This window comes from Chiloscyllium plagiosum, chromosome 7 (assembly GCF_004010195.1).
Source record: "Chiloscyllium plagiosum isolate BGI_BamShark_2017 chromosome 7, ASM401019v2, whole genome shotgun sequence".
NCBI lineage: Eukaryota > Metazoa > Chordata > Chondrichthyes > Orectolobiformes > Hemiscylliidae > Chiloscyllium > Chiloscyllium plagiosum.
Window position 1 is genome coordinate 12,170,057 of NC_057716.1, and position 19,122 is coordinate 12,189,178.

The 19,122-nt window shown below is 41.2% G+C and overlaps 1 protein-coding gene across 1 annotated transcript in view; it reads left to right on the forward strand.

Annotated features, from left to right (window-relative positions):
- The window catches only part of LOC122551900 (protein unc-80 homolog), a 284,010-nt gene that overhangs the window by 78,171 nt on the left and 186,717 nt on the right, over window positions 1–19,122 (forward strand). Inside the window, exons 13-17 of the mRNA XM_043694468.1 lie at window positions 6,255–6,590; window positions 10,406–10,537; window positions 11,965–12,112; window positions 12,897–13,004; window positions 14,806–14,954. Of these exons, the coding sequence (XP_043550403.1) occupies window positions 6,255–6,590; window positions 10,406–10,537; window positions 11,965–12,112; window positions 12,897–13,004; window positions 14,806–14,954 (873 nt within the window). The remainder of the gene's footprint in view (window positions 1–6,254; window positions 6,591–10,405; window positions 10,538–11,964; window positions 12,113–12,896; window positions 13,005–14,805; window positions 14,955–19,122) is intronic.

Sequence of the window (19,122 nt, forward strand, 5' to 3'; positions counted from 1 at the left end):
AAAAGATTTCCTTTAATTACTATGCAGTTGCATGTGGTCAATTGTTACACTAGGTGTGATTTAAATTATGCTTCAGATTTTTTCACTTAATTATTAATTCACAGGATATAGGCAACAGTGAAATGGCTCCAAATGTACCTCAGGAATTTGCTGTTGAATTCCCTACTTAACTGTTGATGTGGGTGCATTGAAGGTACTCCTGTATTGTGATTAGGTATAAGATTCTAAGAACTTATTCCAGCAACAATGCAGGAATGGTATATGTCTTGCAAGAGAGCCCAATCCTGGTGGCGTCCCAAATACCTGCTTCACTTTTTCTTCTCTGTAGGTTAGGTCGAGGACTTGGCAGATGCTGTTGAAGGAATGTCTCAATATCTCTCTTAAGTCATAAACACTGCAACCATACAGCGCCTATGGCACAGGGAATTAATGATTAATGTAGCCAGTTGGGTGCTAATCATGTTTTGTCATGGATGTATCAGGTTTCTTGAGTACTGCTGCATCCATGCAAGCAAGTGGAGCCTCATACCTCTGGCTTGTGCCTTGTAGATGATGCAAAGGCTCTTGGGAGTTGGGAGATTAACCATTTGATGTAGAATGCCCAAGGACAGACTTTCATGGTCCCAATTTAGACCAAATAGAAATGGCACCAAGAAAAATGACTGTCAAGTGGAATGAAAAAAGGTCCTGCTTCCATTCCTCCCCCTGAATCCTTGAACATTTTCACAAAGGCAGGTAAAAAAAAGGGCCCCTAGAAATAATTTGTTTTTATGAAGATTGAAACTGACAGTGCTGTAGGCTCATTGATAGCCTGGCCCATGGTAAGATTATTTTAATTTTCATGTAGCAAGCTTGACTTAAATGCCTGAGAACTGTTACACCAGCTGTCCAGAGGCCTGATCCTTGGTTTGGAGGTGGAAAGAATGTTTAAGGTTTATAGTTTCCTTCACATTTCAACATAAAATGCTGTAAAATGGGTTGATCTATTCACTAAGGCAAGTCTAAGTGTGCTGTGATTGGAAGATGTAACCATTTCTTATGCAATCTGCTTGACGGCTTGTTATATCTGCCAAATAGCCTGTGTGCAAAAGTCAAAGGAGAGTTAAAAGGTGTATCTAGAAGATACATGGCACAATTCATACTACTGGAAGAGAGCCAAATGCTTTGCTTTCTTTTCCCATTGCTTTTAAGTATTCAGTTTAGATATCAGTTTTGAGGTCTGTTGGTTTAGTTTGAGTGGTTTATGAAGATTTTTTTCTGCAACTGTCTAGTCCCCATCCAATTACTCCCCCTTCAAATGTATTGATGTGTTGATTATACATAGTTCAGTTGGGTGGACGGCTGGTTTTTCAATGCAGAGTGACACCAACAATGTGGGTTCAATTCCTGCACTGGCTAAGGCTACCATGAGGATTGTCCTTCTTAACCTCTCCCCTCACCTGTGATGTGGTGACCCTTAGGTTAAACCACCACCAGTCACCTTCCTCTAATAAGAGAGCAGTCCTGTTATATCCCGTAGGACTGTGGTGGCTTTACCTTTTTACAGCTGCTCTGATGAGGCTGTTGTTTACTTGAGGGGTTTTACGGTCTATTCCATGACTTCCAAGTATTATAATAGAGCTGGTGAATTCTGTTCATAAGATGGATAATGGGTAAGGTGAGAGGGCTGATGGTAACATGAAAGTTTGAAGGAATGGAGAATGAAGGGCATGAGAATGGGAGTGCTGCTTGAGAAGTGTGTTTAAAGTGATCTGGAGTTTTAAAAGTATGTAGGTAAGTCGCTAGTGAATTAGAAGCTCCAAGCCAAGGCTTTTGGGAACAGAGATTATTAAAATGCCCTCTCTTCGTAGCCTGGCTACAAGCATCTTCACAACCTGGAAGATCTGTCTCCCATGAGTCTGGTGGCAAAGATAGGATTGCAATGCTGGAAATAGTCCCAGCTACTAACCCCCAACCTCAAACATGAAAATCCAGTCCCTAGTCTCTGACCAGCATATGGCCCTGGATGCCGAACAATGACTTCTCTTACTCAACTTAGGTCTAATGGAATGCTTTTGCTGTCTCAAGTCCGCTTACCGGCAACACCTACGATGGTTTGCTGGGCCAAATCCTGCAGGAGATGTTAACCGTTTGGCCGAGGCTTGGCTTTGTTTTGGGGTATCATTGTCAGCTTCCCAAGAGTCCCTCTGTTCAGGATACGTCCTGAGTGAGGCTGTGCAATTGCCTGAACTCAAGTGGTGTTCCCAAGCTCAGCTGGACTGCCGAAAGTGTCCACTTCCATCGGAATATCCTGCAACTTATATGCTCCACTTGCTGCATTTTCCAGTGATAAAAGCCAGTTGTAGTGCCTGTTTGAAGTCCAGTTGGGTCTCAGCTATGAGGCACTTTTGCTTGGTTACACCAAGTACCAAACAGTCTGTCAGCATCTCATTAAGGATTAAACCAAAGTCAAATCCTTCTGCCAGTCATCTGAAACAAATCAAAAATCCTGATAAGAATTCCACTAGTTGTCGAATAACTTTTAGATTAGATTACTTACAGTGTGGAAACAGGCCCTTTGGCCCAACAAGTCCACACCAACCCTCCGAAGAGTAACCCACCCAGACCTATTCCCCTACATTTACCCCTTCAGCACAGCCAATTCACCTAACCTGCACATATTTGGACTGGGGGAGGAAACCGGAGCAAACACGGGGAGAACGTGCAAACTCCAAACAGACAGTTGCCCGAGGCAGGAATTGAACCCGGGTCTCTGGCGCTGTGAGGCAGCAGTGCTAACCACTGTGCCACCGTACCGCCCTAAAACCAATGGCATCTCCGAATTAGAGGAGATGTGGGGTTATAATATTCCTTAACTAAATCTGTTCAGCTCTTGACGGGTTTTAGTATATGGTGATTCAGAAAAACATTAGGCTCCTAATAGCTTAAAAAGCTATGGGTCCACGAGCTGTCAGCAGAATTGCTCATTGCTTTTCATCTGCCCCAATGTTATTTGCCTGGAAGAAATATTGCATTCTTTCCACATACTGGGCCCAGTCTTTAACGGCAGGATCAAACGAATCAAGCTTCCCAAATAAAGGCATAATGCCAGAAATGCTTACCCTACTCAAAATGTGGAGGAGCCGGTGTTGGACTGGGGTGGTCAAAGTTAAAAAGCACACAACACCAGGTTATAGTCCAATAAGTCTATTTGGAAGCACTAGCTTTCAAAGCTCTGCTTCTTCATCAGGAAGTTGTGAAGCAAGAGCATTAGACACAGAATTTATAGCAAATGATTACAGTGATACAATGATACATTGAACAAAGCAAGATTGTTAAGTCTTTCATCTTTTAAAATGGATTTGCTGGTTTCAGTTCTTTAATATGTAAATCCCAGAACTTCTTTTAAGTCACATTCTCAAGATAATCTAAAGTTTTATAATAAAAGGTGACATCTCAGCTCAGCCAATGCCTTAAAGGTATGAGTCAGTCCAATCTTAGTCAGACTGGTTCTATTTCCTTAATGGAATTTACAAATATTATATGGATTCACTGCCTGCTTGCAGTTTCTGCATTTTTTGAGCAAAATAAAAAATTTTATTTCATTGGAAATAGAACCAGTCTGACTCAAGATTGGTCTGATTCACACCTTTAAGGCATTGACTGAGCTGAGATGTCACCTTTTATTATAAAATCTTAAATTATCTTGAGAATGTGACTTAAAAAAAGTTCTGGGATTTACATATTAAAGAACCCAAAGCCAGCAAATCCATTCTAAAAGATGAAAGACTTAACAATCTAGGTTTGTTCAATGTGTCATTGTATAACTGTAATCATTTGCTATAAATTCTGTGTCTTTTGGTCTTACATCACAGCCACCTGATAAAGAAGCAGCACTTCGAAAGCGAGTGATTCCAAATAAACCTGTTGGACTATAACCTGGTGTTGTATGATTTTTAACTTTACCCACTCAAAGTGTTGCAAGCAAATTTCTTCAAGAGCAAGCTTTATGCTCATTGCCACTGAAATAACTCCACAGAGGCCAATATTAGCTCACCAAATCACCCTTTAGTTACACATGGAAAGTCTTTGAGACTGATCCAGCTCCCTCAGAGCCAGCTGTCAGATTGAACAGGATGTCTGACACTTCTCTGTCAGCCAGGGCTCCATGATTGGACCAGATTAACAGCCCCAATCAGGGAACCCATATTTTGATGCCCACTTGGATGGACTCAGTACAATCATTGCACCCGGACTGCTGGCTTTGTAGTTACATATAAAATTTAAAAAATTGTAGTTTAGATCATTAAATGCTTTAATGCATATGTATCAGACAGATTTGAACTCTGACAAAATAGTCTACATGCTTCATCAAGAACAGGTGTATTGTGCTGAATTTTAAGTATCAGGCTGCCTTCTCTCCCTTGGGAGGACATAGAAATCCCTTGGAGGTGGCACAGTGACTCAGTGGTTAGCACTGCTGCCTCACAGCACCAGGGACCCGGGTTTGATTCCAGCCTCAGGTGACCGTCTGTGTGGAGTTTGCATATTCTCCCCATGTCTGTGTGGGTTTCCTCCAGGTGCTCTGGTCTCCTCCCACAATCTAAAGATGTGCAGGTCAGGTGAATTTGCCATTTTTATTGCCCATAATATTCAAGGATGTGTAGGTTAGGGGCATTAGCTAGGGGAAAATATAGGATAGGGGGATGGGTCTGGGTGGGTTACTCTTCAGCAGGTCATTGTGGACTTGTTGGGCCGAAGGGCCTGTTTCCATACAGTAGAGATTCTATGACTTCTTTGACTCATGTGGAACCCCCTCACCCTCCTGACAGAGCTCCCCACCTCCTCCCTTCCCTTTCCCTGTCTTCAGTTTCCCACCGACCCTGTGCTTTATAAGGTTTGACAGCTGACCATCCTAATTAAGATGCTCACTTTGCCTTCCAATGGCCTCCAGTGTCACTCCTCATAGGGAACAGATTACAGTCCGGCAGGAGACATGCTTTATTGTAGGCAGGCCTTCAAGGTGATTGAATTTGGTTTGAAAGTGTGTTCCTTAACTTGTTACTAAACTGATTTGAAGTCACAGAAAATGACTTTTAGATTAAAAAAAAACTACTCTGGACCATGAAAATGTTAGACCATATGACATAGGAGCAGAAGTTAGGCTATTCAACCCATTGAGTCTGCTCCACCATTCAATCATGAAAAGCAGGAGGCTGGGACCTGGTCCTGAAGAAGGGATCCACCAGAAGTGTCGATTTCTCCACCTTCTGATAGTGCCTGGCTTGCTGTGTTCTCTCAGCCTCCAGCTTTACTAACTTGGATTCCAGCATCTGCAGTTTTTTTTTAATCTCTCCCTGCCGTTCAATTATGGCTGATAAGTTTCTCAACCCATTCTCTTACTGCATTGATGTATGGTAAGTAATCAGTTTCTCAGTAGGTGTGAGGGCCTAGAATTTGTAGGGCTTTATTTGGTAGCAATCTGTAACCATTCCCATTTTTATCCCTCTGAATCTGACCACTCTTCAGGATTCTGTGCAAGAAATTCTGGATGTTCCAATCTGTCCTTCACTATCTTGTCATGGATTACACTGTGGATCCCATCCCTGAATGTGATTGGCAGCTTGCAGAGTTTAAATGTCACCACTGAAGATTCACAATAGAAAGTCTTTTAAATTATGTTTCAAGCAATTATACATTACAAAAGTTAAAGTTGTCATCATAGAGATTGGTTAGTGTCTCAGTTTGAGCTCACTTCAACCTTGACTGCAAAATCCCAGATAATAATTATTGGTGTGCAAAGCTTTTTGAAATGTGTCTACTTATGTCTCTGTGCCTAAAATAATGAGTATAATTTGAAGAACATTTTGAGCTGAATATAGTCTCCTAATTCCCAAATTGCAGAAGTGATGAGTTTTGTGAGCTTTGTCAGATCCAGGCAAACTGAAACGTAACCCAGCGGAAACACAAACACAGGTGATTTTAAATTTCTTGATTTTTCTGCACTGGTTTGGACTGATTCCTTGGGCATCTAGGTGTACAATTAATAGAAGCATCCAAAAGATAAAATTTCTGCTTTGCTGTGTTGTTTTCCTTCATTTTTAGTGTAGAAATATCTTGATGGGGCCAAATATATTTATTGAGCTTGGTCAAAGGATTATGATCAACAGCTCTGTTGAGCATTTTATTTTTGAAAAATGAAATTTGCTTAACCCAGTGTATTGTGACAGTGCTTATTATTGCATTGCTAAGTGACCTTTTCTTTTAAATTTCAGGTCATTCTTAAAGCGTTGTTTGTGGTACTTAACCACGAGATCAGTTCTCGTATATGTGATGTGGGGCTAAATATCATTGACTGCCTACTGCAGCTGGAAGTGGTTCCTTCAGGAGATAAAACTTACAAAACTGAAGAAAATAAGGAGAATAACGCCGATGAGAAATGGCGGAAAGAAGCAGTCAGCCAGCGAGCAGCACCAGCAGGATCATCCGGGGCATTTGGAGCGCCACCAGAGGATGGAAATGGAAGTGCAAGTGGAGGTGGAGACAGTGGCGGAGGAGGTGGAGGTGGTGGTGGAGATGATGGAGACAAAAAGAGCAAAAACCAGGAGGAGGTTTGTTGTTGTTTAGCTTACAAAGGTTGCAAAGTATCTGAAATATAATGCAGTTTTTTCAGCAAATCAGCCCAGGATTAGGTACTTTTAATTGTCAAGTTTGTAGTTACATTTCTTTTTTTTTAAAAAAAGAATGGCAACTGAGGATTGCAGTATCATTGTTTTGGGCTTGCAATAAAATTACAGAGTGTCTTGGTTTGGTTTGTAGGTATTTTTGCACACGGAGGAGGTATATGCAAAGTGAAGAATAAAATATGTTGTTCAGAACGTTATTTCTGTTTACAGAGCTTATTTTACAGAAATGAGACTGTTCAATGTGTAGGTTAATTAAAGCAGCACCATCAAGTTAATTTCTCAAACACTGGTAAAATTCCTGTGTTGTGTTTACATAATTTTTCTTCTAAATTTGGGATCAAATGACCTACTATTTATTAAAACCAGAATTAAACAAAAACTATGATAAAGCAACCCAAAATATGTCATCTTGTCACAGAAAAAAGTCATGTCTTCTTTTCCATGCTATAAAGATTGCCCTTCTTGTAATTCAGAATATTAATAATGACAAGTATCAATTGAGTGAACAATTTAAGTTTAAGCATCTTGAAGGAGATGTTACAAGTCTCTCTCTCTCTCTTTCTTGCTCTCACTAAGCAACTTCAAAAACATGAGGGCATCTAATAACATTTACCTGTTTAGATTAGATTTCTCTGCAGTGTGGAAACAGGTCCTTCGGCCCAACAAGTCCACACCAACCCTCCGAAGAGTAACCCACCCAGACCCATTTCCCTCTGACGAATGCACCTAACACTATGGGCAATTTAGCATGGCCAACTCACCTGACCTGCACATCTTTGTGATTGTGGGAGGAAACCAGAGCACCCGGAGGAAACCTACACAGATACTGGAGAATAGGCAAATTCCACTCTGACAGTTGCCTAAGGCTGGAATAGAATCCGGGTCCCTGGTGCTGTGAGGCAGCAGTGCTAACCACTGAGCCACCGTGATTCATAAATACAATTCTTTTCATAATGCATCTACAATCTGCTCCATATTGTACTTCTCAAGAAAAAGTGCCTCAAAATTTCATCTTTTCCCTTATGCAAAATACCTTGCATTCAATATTTTAGACTTGTTGCCTTCTTCATAGAAAGGATGTGCCCACACATCTAGCAGTACAGGAACCATGGCTCACAGGAACATTTGATTTTCAAGGGTAGTACTTATTCTTACAACCTACATAGGAGTTGAAGTCTTGCTGTCACCTCAGAAGAAAGTTGCCCAAATCTTTGGATCTTCATACAGTGATGAGGCAGGTACCAACTTGTAAGGCATTTACGCCAGCTGCCAGTGCTAAGGCAACCTATTTACAGGATGCATCATGGTGCCTAGAGGTATAGTCCAAGTTACAATAAAATTAATAAAATAAAAAGTTGCTCTCTTGGCCTCACTCCATCTCCCCCACAGCCCATTCAATTGCCCATGCCCAATTGATACCAACTAATGACCATTTATCCAACCCCTGGGCCATGCATGTTTCATACCAAATGATGTTGAAACTTTATTGCTGGAACAGCACAGCAGGTCAGGCAGCATCCAGGGAACAGGAGATTCGACGTTTCGGGCACAGGCCCTTCCTGTTCCCTGGATGCTGCCTGACCTGCTGTGCTGTTCCAGCAATAAAGTTTCAACTTTGATCTCCAGCATCTGCAGACCTCACTTTCTCCTCATACCAAATGATGCCCTTCTATACATGCACTAATCATCACTCACACACTTTGTGCCAATGTATGCATCCTACCTACCCAATGGCCTTTTATAGCCTCTATGCGAACTTCATACCAACTCAAGCCAACCTATTTCCCTCCACCCACCCTCTGCTTCCCTATAACCTCATGCCAGCACGTGTCTCTCCACCTCTCCCTCCCACTCACATTATGTTCTGACACCCTTCACACCAAATTACCCAGTATCCAACATGGGGAATCCTCAGAATCATGGTAAAATGAAATAAGCTAGTGTCCCAGTGTCTATTGCAAACTTCGCTACTTAGGAAGAAAGACTCACTGATAACATTTAAGTTTGTTCAACTGCTTAATTTCTTCTGAAAGCAAATTTCTAATGTAAGTGATGAATTCCTCATGAAGACCAACATTTGTAGCTCATAGCTTCACGGTGGCTCAGTGGTTAGCACTGCTGCCTCACAGCTTCAGAGTCCCAGGTTTGATTCCAGCCTGTCTGTGTGGAGCTTGCACATTCTCCCCGTGCCTGCGTAGGTTTCCTCCAGGTGCTCCGGTTTCCTCCCACAGTCCAAAGATGTGCAGATCAGGTGAATTGGCCTTGCTAAATTGTCCATATTTGTTAGGAGCATTAGTCAGAGGGAGGGGTGGGTTACTTTTCAGAGGGTCGGTTGGGCCAAAGGGCCTGTTTCCACACTGTGGGTAACCTAATCATTCATGACAGCTAAACTCTTCATACTCACTTGAAGCTGTCAATCAAATTGTGAATTTACTGGCAGTCCCATGCTGTGATAATAATAGGTTGTGAAGCAGCCATGCAGTACCAATCCTATAAAGACAACTATCAATTTTCTGACACAGCTTTCTTTGACTTTCCACAGTTGGGAAGTCACACAGTCTCCCTTCATTTATTCTGCCATTGTGTGCATTTTGTAACACAGTCCTCCAGCTATCCTTGCCACCATGGGTGACCCTACCAGAGGCAAAGAGCTCCCAATGGCATTTCTCAAAGGATTATTGAAGCTCACACACCTTTCATCTTGTAAAGTAGTGATCCACTGATGGAGTTGCTCTGTGCTATTTAATTAAAAGGATAAAGTGGCAAATGACCTGCCCCAATGTTTTGTATCGCTTCTACTTCATAACTCTGTGATACAGATTTTGCAAAAACTTTGAGCATTTTATTTCAAACTGCATGTGGTTAAATTCCTTAAATTACATAAATGTTAAAAAAAAAACCATTGTCATGAGGCAGCTGAAGAACCATATCATCGAGTAAGGCGTTACCTCAAAGAGGGAGTGGGGAAAAGGAGAAGTCTCAAGCGTCTAAAATTGTTTGAATTGTTTTCACTCTTATAATGAAGTAATACTAAATTATTCAGAAAATCCGGCATTTTTACTTGTGGTCCAATTGTTCCAAGTGCGAGGGGAAATGCGAGATGGATAGACCAGAGTCATACCAGTGAGATAACTCAAAGACAAGTGAGGGCAAGTATCCCATCCCACCACAGGACTTGACATTGGCCAGCCTCTGCATCCTAAAGTTTACTGGTCATGGCCTACTTGAGAGGTCCAGCTGTGAAAAGATAGAACTTCCTTTTGCTGCTTGCAGGGTGGGGGTCCTGAGGAGAGAGGATTTGGGGTCAACTAGCACAGTTGGTCACTGCTCCTCACTGGTCAGGCAAATCATCGTGGTCTTCCAGTAAAGAAACAAGCCACCTTTTCCTGTCCTCTGGGGAGCCAGAGTGATGGTGGGTTGAGGCTCTTAACAGCCTATTAAATGATGATCGAAGGAGCTGGGATTGATGGCCAGTTGAAAATAACACCCATGGACCATCTCTCCCATACTTGCTTGCTAACGGGACAGATTTTCTTTCCAGAGCCGCTTCCGCTGGGGATGGGCAAATTTTTGTCCGAGATTACAAAATTTCTGTTACTGTGTGGCCCCTGTGCTTTCCCTTCCCAGATGTAAAAGGTAGCAATGAGGAGAAGGCCATTCCTCTGTCCCGCCTTTTTTTTTGCGAACCTTTACAACTGGTCTCTTGCCTTTATATTTAAAATGCATTTATGATTCAACAGGATGAAGATACCGCGGGCAACATTCATAAACTTACTTTAACAATGCTGATCAAAATAGTGAAGTCACTGGGATGCGCATATGGTTGTGGTGAGGGCCACCGTGGGCTGTCAGGAGATCGCCTCCGCCTTCAAGTAAGTGGCTTCCATTCATAAAGAGGGACATGATCATTAGAAATGTTGTAAAGGTGAAAACGAAATGACATGCAGGAAGTGCTGAGACACCTTTAGCGAGCAAAGACATCTTAATCTTTTTTTATGACTGCTAATTGTTCAATTTGCCCCAGGATAAACGTCCCATGGTACAGGCTACATTTCCCCCCATTCTCACTAAGTTAGAATTCAGTCATATTCTGGCCTCTCTAAATTGGAGATTTTTCAGTTCAAATAATTAGCATCTTAAAGGGCATACCATGTCTTAAGCATCACTGATCTTAATGAAAGGTGATCCACTGCCAAGTTTGAACTGAAAATTAAGACAATGCATCTTGAATGGTATAAAATTACAATCTGGTGGCTGTACTGTACCAAGTGTTTTGCCTTAACCCAAACCATAGTATGAAATAGAAGGGCAAAATGCGGCAGATGCTGAAAATTTGAAATCAGGGCAAAAATTGCTGGCAAAGCTCAGCAGGTCGGGTAGCATCCATGGTGAGAGACAGAGTTAATGCTCAGAATCTTCTACTCCTGGAGATGGGACTATTGGAGGCAGGAACGGTATTGAATTAACCTGGATGATACCATGTCTGAATATTGCCACCTGTCTCCCCTCTGCCAGAATGAAGTGCCATGGTCAACCGTCCTGTCCTGCTGCCAGTTGAGATCTACTTCAGGGCCTCACCACATTGTCATAAGATTTACCTAGCTACAAGCTACGTGTAGGATGCTTGCCTGCTGCTCTACGGATAGCCTATCACCCTGAGGTGGGGGTGCGAATCTCAATCAAACACAGTTAGTACTTAATTGAGAAACTGGACACCAGGCAGGGGTTGCCTCTTGGGAGCCACAGCTCTGGCCTATACAACCTCCAACCTGAGAAGCTCACCCCGAAATCACTTTGTGCTGTGTCCTCTCCAGCCCTGGGTCTACAGGGATTTTACTAGGCAGCCTTGCTGGCTCCACTTAGTGCTATAATGTCCAGCCTCTGATTGGCCAGCAGCTCTGATGGGTGAGATTTCCGCTCCAGGGCCGGAATTCCCGGCAAAGGTCCATTTCTGGTTTTGCTAGTGTCTGGTTGGCATGTGGTTTGGCTGACATTCCCTGTAAGTGACAACGCAAGTCTCTCTCTGGTTCTCCAGCTGGCAACCGAGATCCCGAACACTCCAATGAAATTCTGCCCAATGATTCCGGTCAATCCCCTTCACCAGAACTGATGGAAGGCCATTGACCTAAAACATTGTCTCTGTTTCTCTCTTTGGACCGACCTGACTGAAATATTGTTGCTTTGTTAATTTTTCACTGAAACATAGCTGATGCTAGCAAAAATTTTATACAATTTGTTCAACAATACTATTAGCTAATACTAAGCATTGTTTATTTTTAAAATGTATTGATTATTTTAGGCACAGAACTGTCTTACTAAATTGTACAAACTTAGCAAAGTACAGTTTCGTCAAACTCTGCGGGAATATGTGAACAAGGATTCCTTGAACAATGTAGTGGACTTCTTGCATGCGTTGCTAGGGTTTTGCATGGAACCAGTTACTGACAGTAAGTACAGCAACTTTTTCCTATTGAATGTTTCTTATCTGGCAGTCATCAAGTATATAATCAGTAGATCTTGATTATATACAAATACTTACAAGATAGCTACTTGTATCTATCTGACTTTCAGTTGGATTGTATTACAACACAGTAAAATCAGTACTTCTTTCCCATTTCATTGTTTTTTTTTCCTCTCCAAGTTCTCCATGCTCTATACTTGATTGGTAGCACATCCATATGAGTAGTACAGGGTGAGTTGTCCATTAATTCACCCCTCTAAAGTTGAAAAGTACCCAGCTTTCCATGTATTTTTACCTGTTAGCATCATTGACATGGGAAAATCATTGTGTGAGGATTCACAAAACAAAAACACCCAGTATGTCACTAACCCACTGCATTTTGGAAGACTAAAAGAGAAATGTGAGGATAGATTCTGTAAACTTGGAGATTGACACTTGAAACCACAATTCTTCTGCACCCCTTCCCGCTGAATTTTAAATCAATCTCCATATCCAAAAGACTGATTAAATAATGTTTTCTTCCTAAAAATTGCAGCTACCATTTTTCCTGTTAAAGAGAGCGTGAACTCACATGTAATGCCAAACCAAGTGGTCCTAACCTTCCATAAAACTCAACAGTTTGCATGAAGGATCTAAAGCTTCCTGTCTGTTGTTAAAAATCTCACTGGAATATTTTTTGAGAAATCCCCAAGATGTGGATGTCCTCTCCTCATGTTCATTTTTTAGTTTCTTTAACAGCCATTTATTTTCCAAAAATTTATCTTTAATAGCACTAGGTATTCAGATCCGATCAGCTGGGGGTTGCAACGTCCACTTTAGGCGCCCCAGCCTCTTTGAAACAGGAAAATTGGTGGCTCCAATCGGGAGGCCTACCACAGGTAAGTACATCTTACTTATTCCTTTCTTCATGCGTAAAGGAGGTGAACGTAACACAAAAAAAGTTGCATGGGTTGGCTGATGATTGCAAAGCCTTGTTCAGAGATGCTGTGTTGAAGTTGTTCAAAGTTGTTTTGGCTTTAAGAACTTCTTGAAGTTGAATTCAATAAATGTGGTTTATTTAGCTGTTTGCATTGGGAAAATTGAAATTTAAGGTGTCTTGTTTTTCAAAAATGATTTTCCTAGTTTACGTTTTTCCATTCAAAATACGAGATGTTCGCTTTATTCTAAAAAGCTGTTAAAAAGGGGCTTTATCTGTCAGGGAACTGCAGGTATTGCTACCAGTTTCAATAGAGAACAAAAATTTTGTGGATATTCAGCCATTGGATGGATTTAAAACCAAAATCATTAGACTTCGGGAGACTAAGGGAATCAAGGGATAGGACAGGAAAGTGGTGCTGATGTCAAAACTCAGCTATGGTCATATTGAATGATGGAGCAAGAAATTCTTCTTACAGACTTGCAGAAGTTCTTAAGATATGTTATATTATTTTTATATTTTTGCTAGTCTACTCTCATTCTATTTTCTCCCTTTCTGCTAATGTATTGGCCATTACTTGCTGTTTTCAAAAGTCCTTCCAATCCTTGGGTTTTCTAACCGTTTTGGCAATGGTGGAATCTGATACTGTGGTTAGCCCCAGTTGGATCACATTTCTTGTGGAGGTTTATTCCTTCAGAAATAATGCATGTCTAGCATGTCTATTGAGAATTATAAATACTTTCATTAAATTGTTTGCATTTCTTATCTGCTTAAATCTTTTAATCTAAGCTCCTGATTTAATCTCCCACAGGCAGCTCATTTCTTTCTGCAAAATTACTTTTTTAAACTTAAGTCTGTAGTTTCACACTTGAGCCATATGCACATTAGAATTAGATTCATAATATTATGATCACTTTTGCACAGAGGATTCTTTCCTTACAAGATTCATTATTACCTCTGTCATTATATAACACTAGTTCTAAAATAGCTTTTTTCCTACCTTCTGCCTTGAAATATTGTTCTAAAAAAGTATTCTTGTAAAGTTTCCATAGTTGGTGATAGTGTGTCTCAAGTTGGAAGTGCCTTTCCTCCTATCTGTCTCTCTGTCTCTGTCTCTGTCTCTCTCTCTCTCTCTCTCCCTCCCTCCTTCTGTCTATCCCTATCTCTCTCTCTCTCTCTCTTTGTAAAGGCCCTCCTTTCTCTCACTGTTTGCCGCACAGTACAAGGACATGACTTTTTTAACCCTGATTCTGCGTCCCTGACCTAAAACAATGTTGTGAATGCATTCAGATATCATTTCTTTAAACTTACCTTTTTATTTACTGTTTTATTTCCTGCTGCTCCATCCTGAAATGCTGTACTTGATTTTGCCCAAACCACTACTGTGCTCCTCATCCTAATTTTTATTTGTTAAAAATTAAGTATGTGTTAAAAAGATGGAAGTGAAACTTCAATGGTTAAGATATAGTTTCAATTAGTAGCAAATGCAATTCAACAACGGTTATGTAAAAAATTACATTTAAAGGTTGACTATACACACATAGTAGGAACTTCATGCAAGTAGCAACTATTACTTGCAAAATATCATATGAATTAATGTGTAGGCTCATAATATATAAGCAATTTGCAGAGCAGTGAAAATGAATGAGAGCAATCTATGAGGGTTAAAGGTGGTTGAACAAAGAATTGGTTAAAGAGAACACAAGGATGTGAACATGCATCTTAGTAAGTATAATATTGATTTGTATTTTCCATATATTTAGACAAGGCTGGATTTGGAAATAATTTTACCACTGGGGATAGTAAATCAGCTGCACGAAGTATGGAAGCAATAATTGTGAGCTGCATGTTCAAGCCTCTGATCACACGATGTGCATCCACTACACATGAATTGCACAGTGCTGAGAATCTGGTAAGAATCTCTTCTGGATGCCATTTAGTTGAATTTGATAATGTCTTCATGGTATGTCCTTTTATAATCCTAGAATCCCTGCAGTACAGAAAGAGGCCATTTGGCCCATTGAGTCTGCACAGGCCCTGTGAAGAGTATCCCACCAGACCCACACCTCACCCAATCCTTGTAAACCCAATGGGGCTCTTACCAAGGCAAACCCACCGAACCTGCCCAACTTTGGACTGCAGGAGGAAACTGGAGCACCCAGAGGAAACCCATGTAGACATGGGGAGAATGTGCAAACTCCACACAGACAGTCAGCTGAGTTTGGAATCAGCCCCCGGACCCTGGTGCTATGAGGCAGTAGTGCTAATCTGTTTCTATGGGAAATGTCTGGTTAGAAACTAAATAAATAACTGACTTTCAACGTTTCCATGGTTTATCTGGAATCAAAGGGTCTAAATTCAGCCACCCCCTGAAAATAGACTTGCGGATCACAAGGCACAATTAGCCATGCCTGTTGACTGCAGAGCAGGATATATATCAACTTCATTCAGGCTACTGCTTCAAATGATTTTCGCATCCAATCACTTACAACTGCCTGAGAAGGGGGCCAATATTGAAAGCTGCAAACGTCACTTCAAACTGGTGTGCCCCCCTTCCCAGTTAGTCAATACCCTCTAAAGATTGGTGATGTGCTGTGTAGCTGGAGCAGATGCAGGCAATTTGACCTGGAAATGAAGTGAGTCTGACCTGGAAAGGACCCCACAATGGCACAACATGTGAGAGTGTGAGCTCCATGGCCTTTTGACTTTGTGCTGTGGTTCTGGGTGAGGGAGGTGAAAAGTGTTGGAGTTTTTTTAGTACATTCATCGAGCCACAATGGTAGCAGATTCCATGAAGATCAACATTAGGAGTGGAACACCAAGGATCTGAATGCAGTGGCAGGAAGATGTTCACTGGTCTCAGGAGTCAAGAGGTCTGTGCATGCATCTTCTATTCCCTTAATTTACCAACTGCCTTAACTACTGTTCAAACGACCACACTCCTATCACTCCCTCCATTAATCAGGACTCACGCCTGACATTCACGTTACTCCCACACAGTTAGCATTGCAGCTAACCCCATACCTACATCTCTAAGATTATACAAACTGAATTATTCAACCATGACTGCCACATCACACAAATGGATTGCACAGCAGTCTAACACTTCCCTCGATTTTGCAGGGCATTGGCATATTTAAAATGTCACAAATGTGTGCAGAAAATAATGAAGAAAGCTAATGGAATGTTGTCCTTTATATCTAGAAGATTGGAGTACAAGGATGCAGAAGTTATGCTGCACAGCTATACAAAACGCTGGTTAGATCCTGATGAGAGTACTTTGAGTAGACCTGGGTACCACACCTTAGGAATGATCTATTGGCCTTGGAGGGATTACAATATACGTTCAAAAGAATGATAACTGGACATCAGGGGTTAAGTTATGAGGAGAGATCATTCAAAATAAACCTGTTTTTTTACTAGAAGTTAGACAGTAAAGGGGAGTTCTGATCAAAGTCGTAAAGATATTAACAGAAAATACAGGGTGGATAAAGCTAAACGATTTCCACTGGTTGAGGATTCTAGAACTAGGGGCCATTTTCTGAGAATTAAGGTCAAACCATTCAGGAGAGATGAGAGGAAGCACTACTACACAGAAAGGGTAGTTCATATTTGGAACTCTCTTCCACGAGCAGTTGTGAATGCTAGATCAATTGTTAGGTTTAAATTTGAGATAGGTAAACAAAGATATTAAAGGATATTGGCCAGAGGTACTCATATGGAGTAAGCTGATCACAGTCAGCTGTGATCTCTTTGAAAGAGGCAGCATGGTGGCTCGGTGGTTAGCACTGCAGCTTCTCAGTGCTCAGGACCCAGTTCAATTCCAGTCTCTCTCTGGGTGGAGTTTGCACATTGTGTGTGTGTGTGTGTGTTTTTTTCCTCAGGGTGCTCCGGTTTCCTCCCACAATCCAAAGATGTGCAGGTTAGGTGGATTGGCCATGCTAAATTGCCCATAGTGTTAGGTGCACTAGTCAGGGGAAATGTTGAAAAATAAGGGAATGGGTCTGGCTGGGGTAACCCTTGGGAGGATCGGTGTGGACTTGCTGAGCCGAAGGCCTGTTTCCACACTGTAGGGATTCTAAGTTCTAAAGGCGCAACAGGCTCAAGGGACTGAACAGCCGACAGCTCTTCCTATGTTCCAATGACAAGTGGCGTACAACCCGTGGTAAAATCTTGTCTGGGTTGTTGACGGAAGGTGGCCCACACAAATGCCAGTGAATATCAATAGCCTTTATTAAGTACAGCAAATCCTCAATTAAAACCCAGAAATTCGGATGCTGGAAATCTGAAACAAAAACAGAAATTGCTGGAGAAACCCAACAGATATGGCAGAAAGCAGAATGAATACTTGGCAGGTCCATGACCCTTCATCAGAACAGTTTTGTTGTATTCTTGAAAATCATGACTTTAAGTGAAGTCATGACAGAGCTAGGTTCCCATGGACATTTCTTGCTTGGGAAAAATGAAAGGTAAATTGCTAAGTATAAAAGAAGCACAAATATTAAGTTAAAAATCACACAAAACCAGATTAGAGTCCACCAGGTTTATTTGGAAACACTAGCTTTCGGAACGCTGCTCCTTCATCAGGTTGTGGAGTATAAGATCGTAAGACAAAGAATTTTTCGCAAAAGTTTACAGTGTGATGCAACTGAAATAATACATTGAAAAAAAAACCTGGGTTGTTTGTTAAGTCTCATCTTTTAGAATGACTGTTTTGGTTTCAATTCTTTCCTATGTAAATCCCAGAACATTTAAAAATTTACATTCTGAAGTGAACTTTAATGATAGGTGCCATGTCAGCTCAGATAATGCATTGAAGGTGTGAGGTTAAAGTCTGTCTGTCTGTGCCCCAATGTTCAGACTGATTCTATTTCTAAAAAAAAGGATTAACTTCACACCTTCAATGCATTATCTTAGCTGACATGGCACCTATCGTTAAAGTTCACTTCAGAATGTAAATTTTTAAAATGTTCTGGGATTTACATAGGAAAGAATTGAAACCAAAACAGTCATTCTAAAAGATGAGACTTAACAAACAATCCAGGTTTTTTTTCCAATGTATATAATTTCAGTTACATCACACTGTAAACTTTTGCTATAAATTCTTTGTCTTACAATCTTATACTCCACAACCACCTGATGAAGGAGCAGTGCTCCGAAAGCTAGTGCTTCCAAATAAACCTGTTGGACTATAACCTGGTGTTGTGTGATTTTTAACTGTGTACGCCCCTGTCCAACACCAGCACCTCCAAATCATGAAAATATTAAGCTGTACGTTCCTAAATGCCTACATTTATAACTAAAATAATCTTTAAAGCAAAGTCAGTTTAAAAATATTAAATAAATATGTTACTGCGATAAAATTACATTCATATCAAATTTACCTTATGTAATTTTAATTGACCAGACTCCATCGAGTGGCAGAAGTTGGTCAGTGAGGTCATAACTGACTGCAATAATCAACATCTGCCAGTGGGTTGAGCCCAGGTCATAGAGATGTACAGCACGGAAACAGACCCTTCGGTCCAACTCATCCATGCCGACCAGATATTCCAACCCAATCTAGTCCCACTTGTGAGCACCCGGCCCATATCCCTCCAAACCCTTCCTATTCATATACCCATCCAAATTCTTTTTAAATGTTGCAATTGTACCAGCCTCCACCACTTCCTCTGGCAGTTCATTCCATACATGCATCATCCTCTTCGTGAAAATGTTGCCCATTAGGTCTCTCTTATGTCTTTCCCCTTTCACCCTAAACCTATGCCCTCTGGTTCTGGACTCCACCACCCCAGGGAAAATACTTTGTCTATTTATCCTATCCATGCCCCTCATGATTTTATAAACCTCTACAAGTTCACCCCTCAGCCTCTGACACTCCTGGGGAAACAGCCCCAGCCTATTCAACTTCTCCTTGTAGCTCAAATCCTCCAACCCTAGCAACATCCTTGTAAATATTTTCTGAACCCTTGCAAGTTTCACAATATCCTTCCGATAGGAAGGAGACCAGAATTGCATGCAATATTCCAAAAGTGATATAATCAACATCCTGTACAGCCACAATATGACCTCCCAACTCC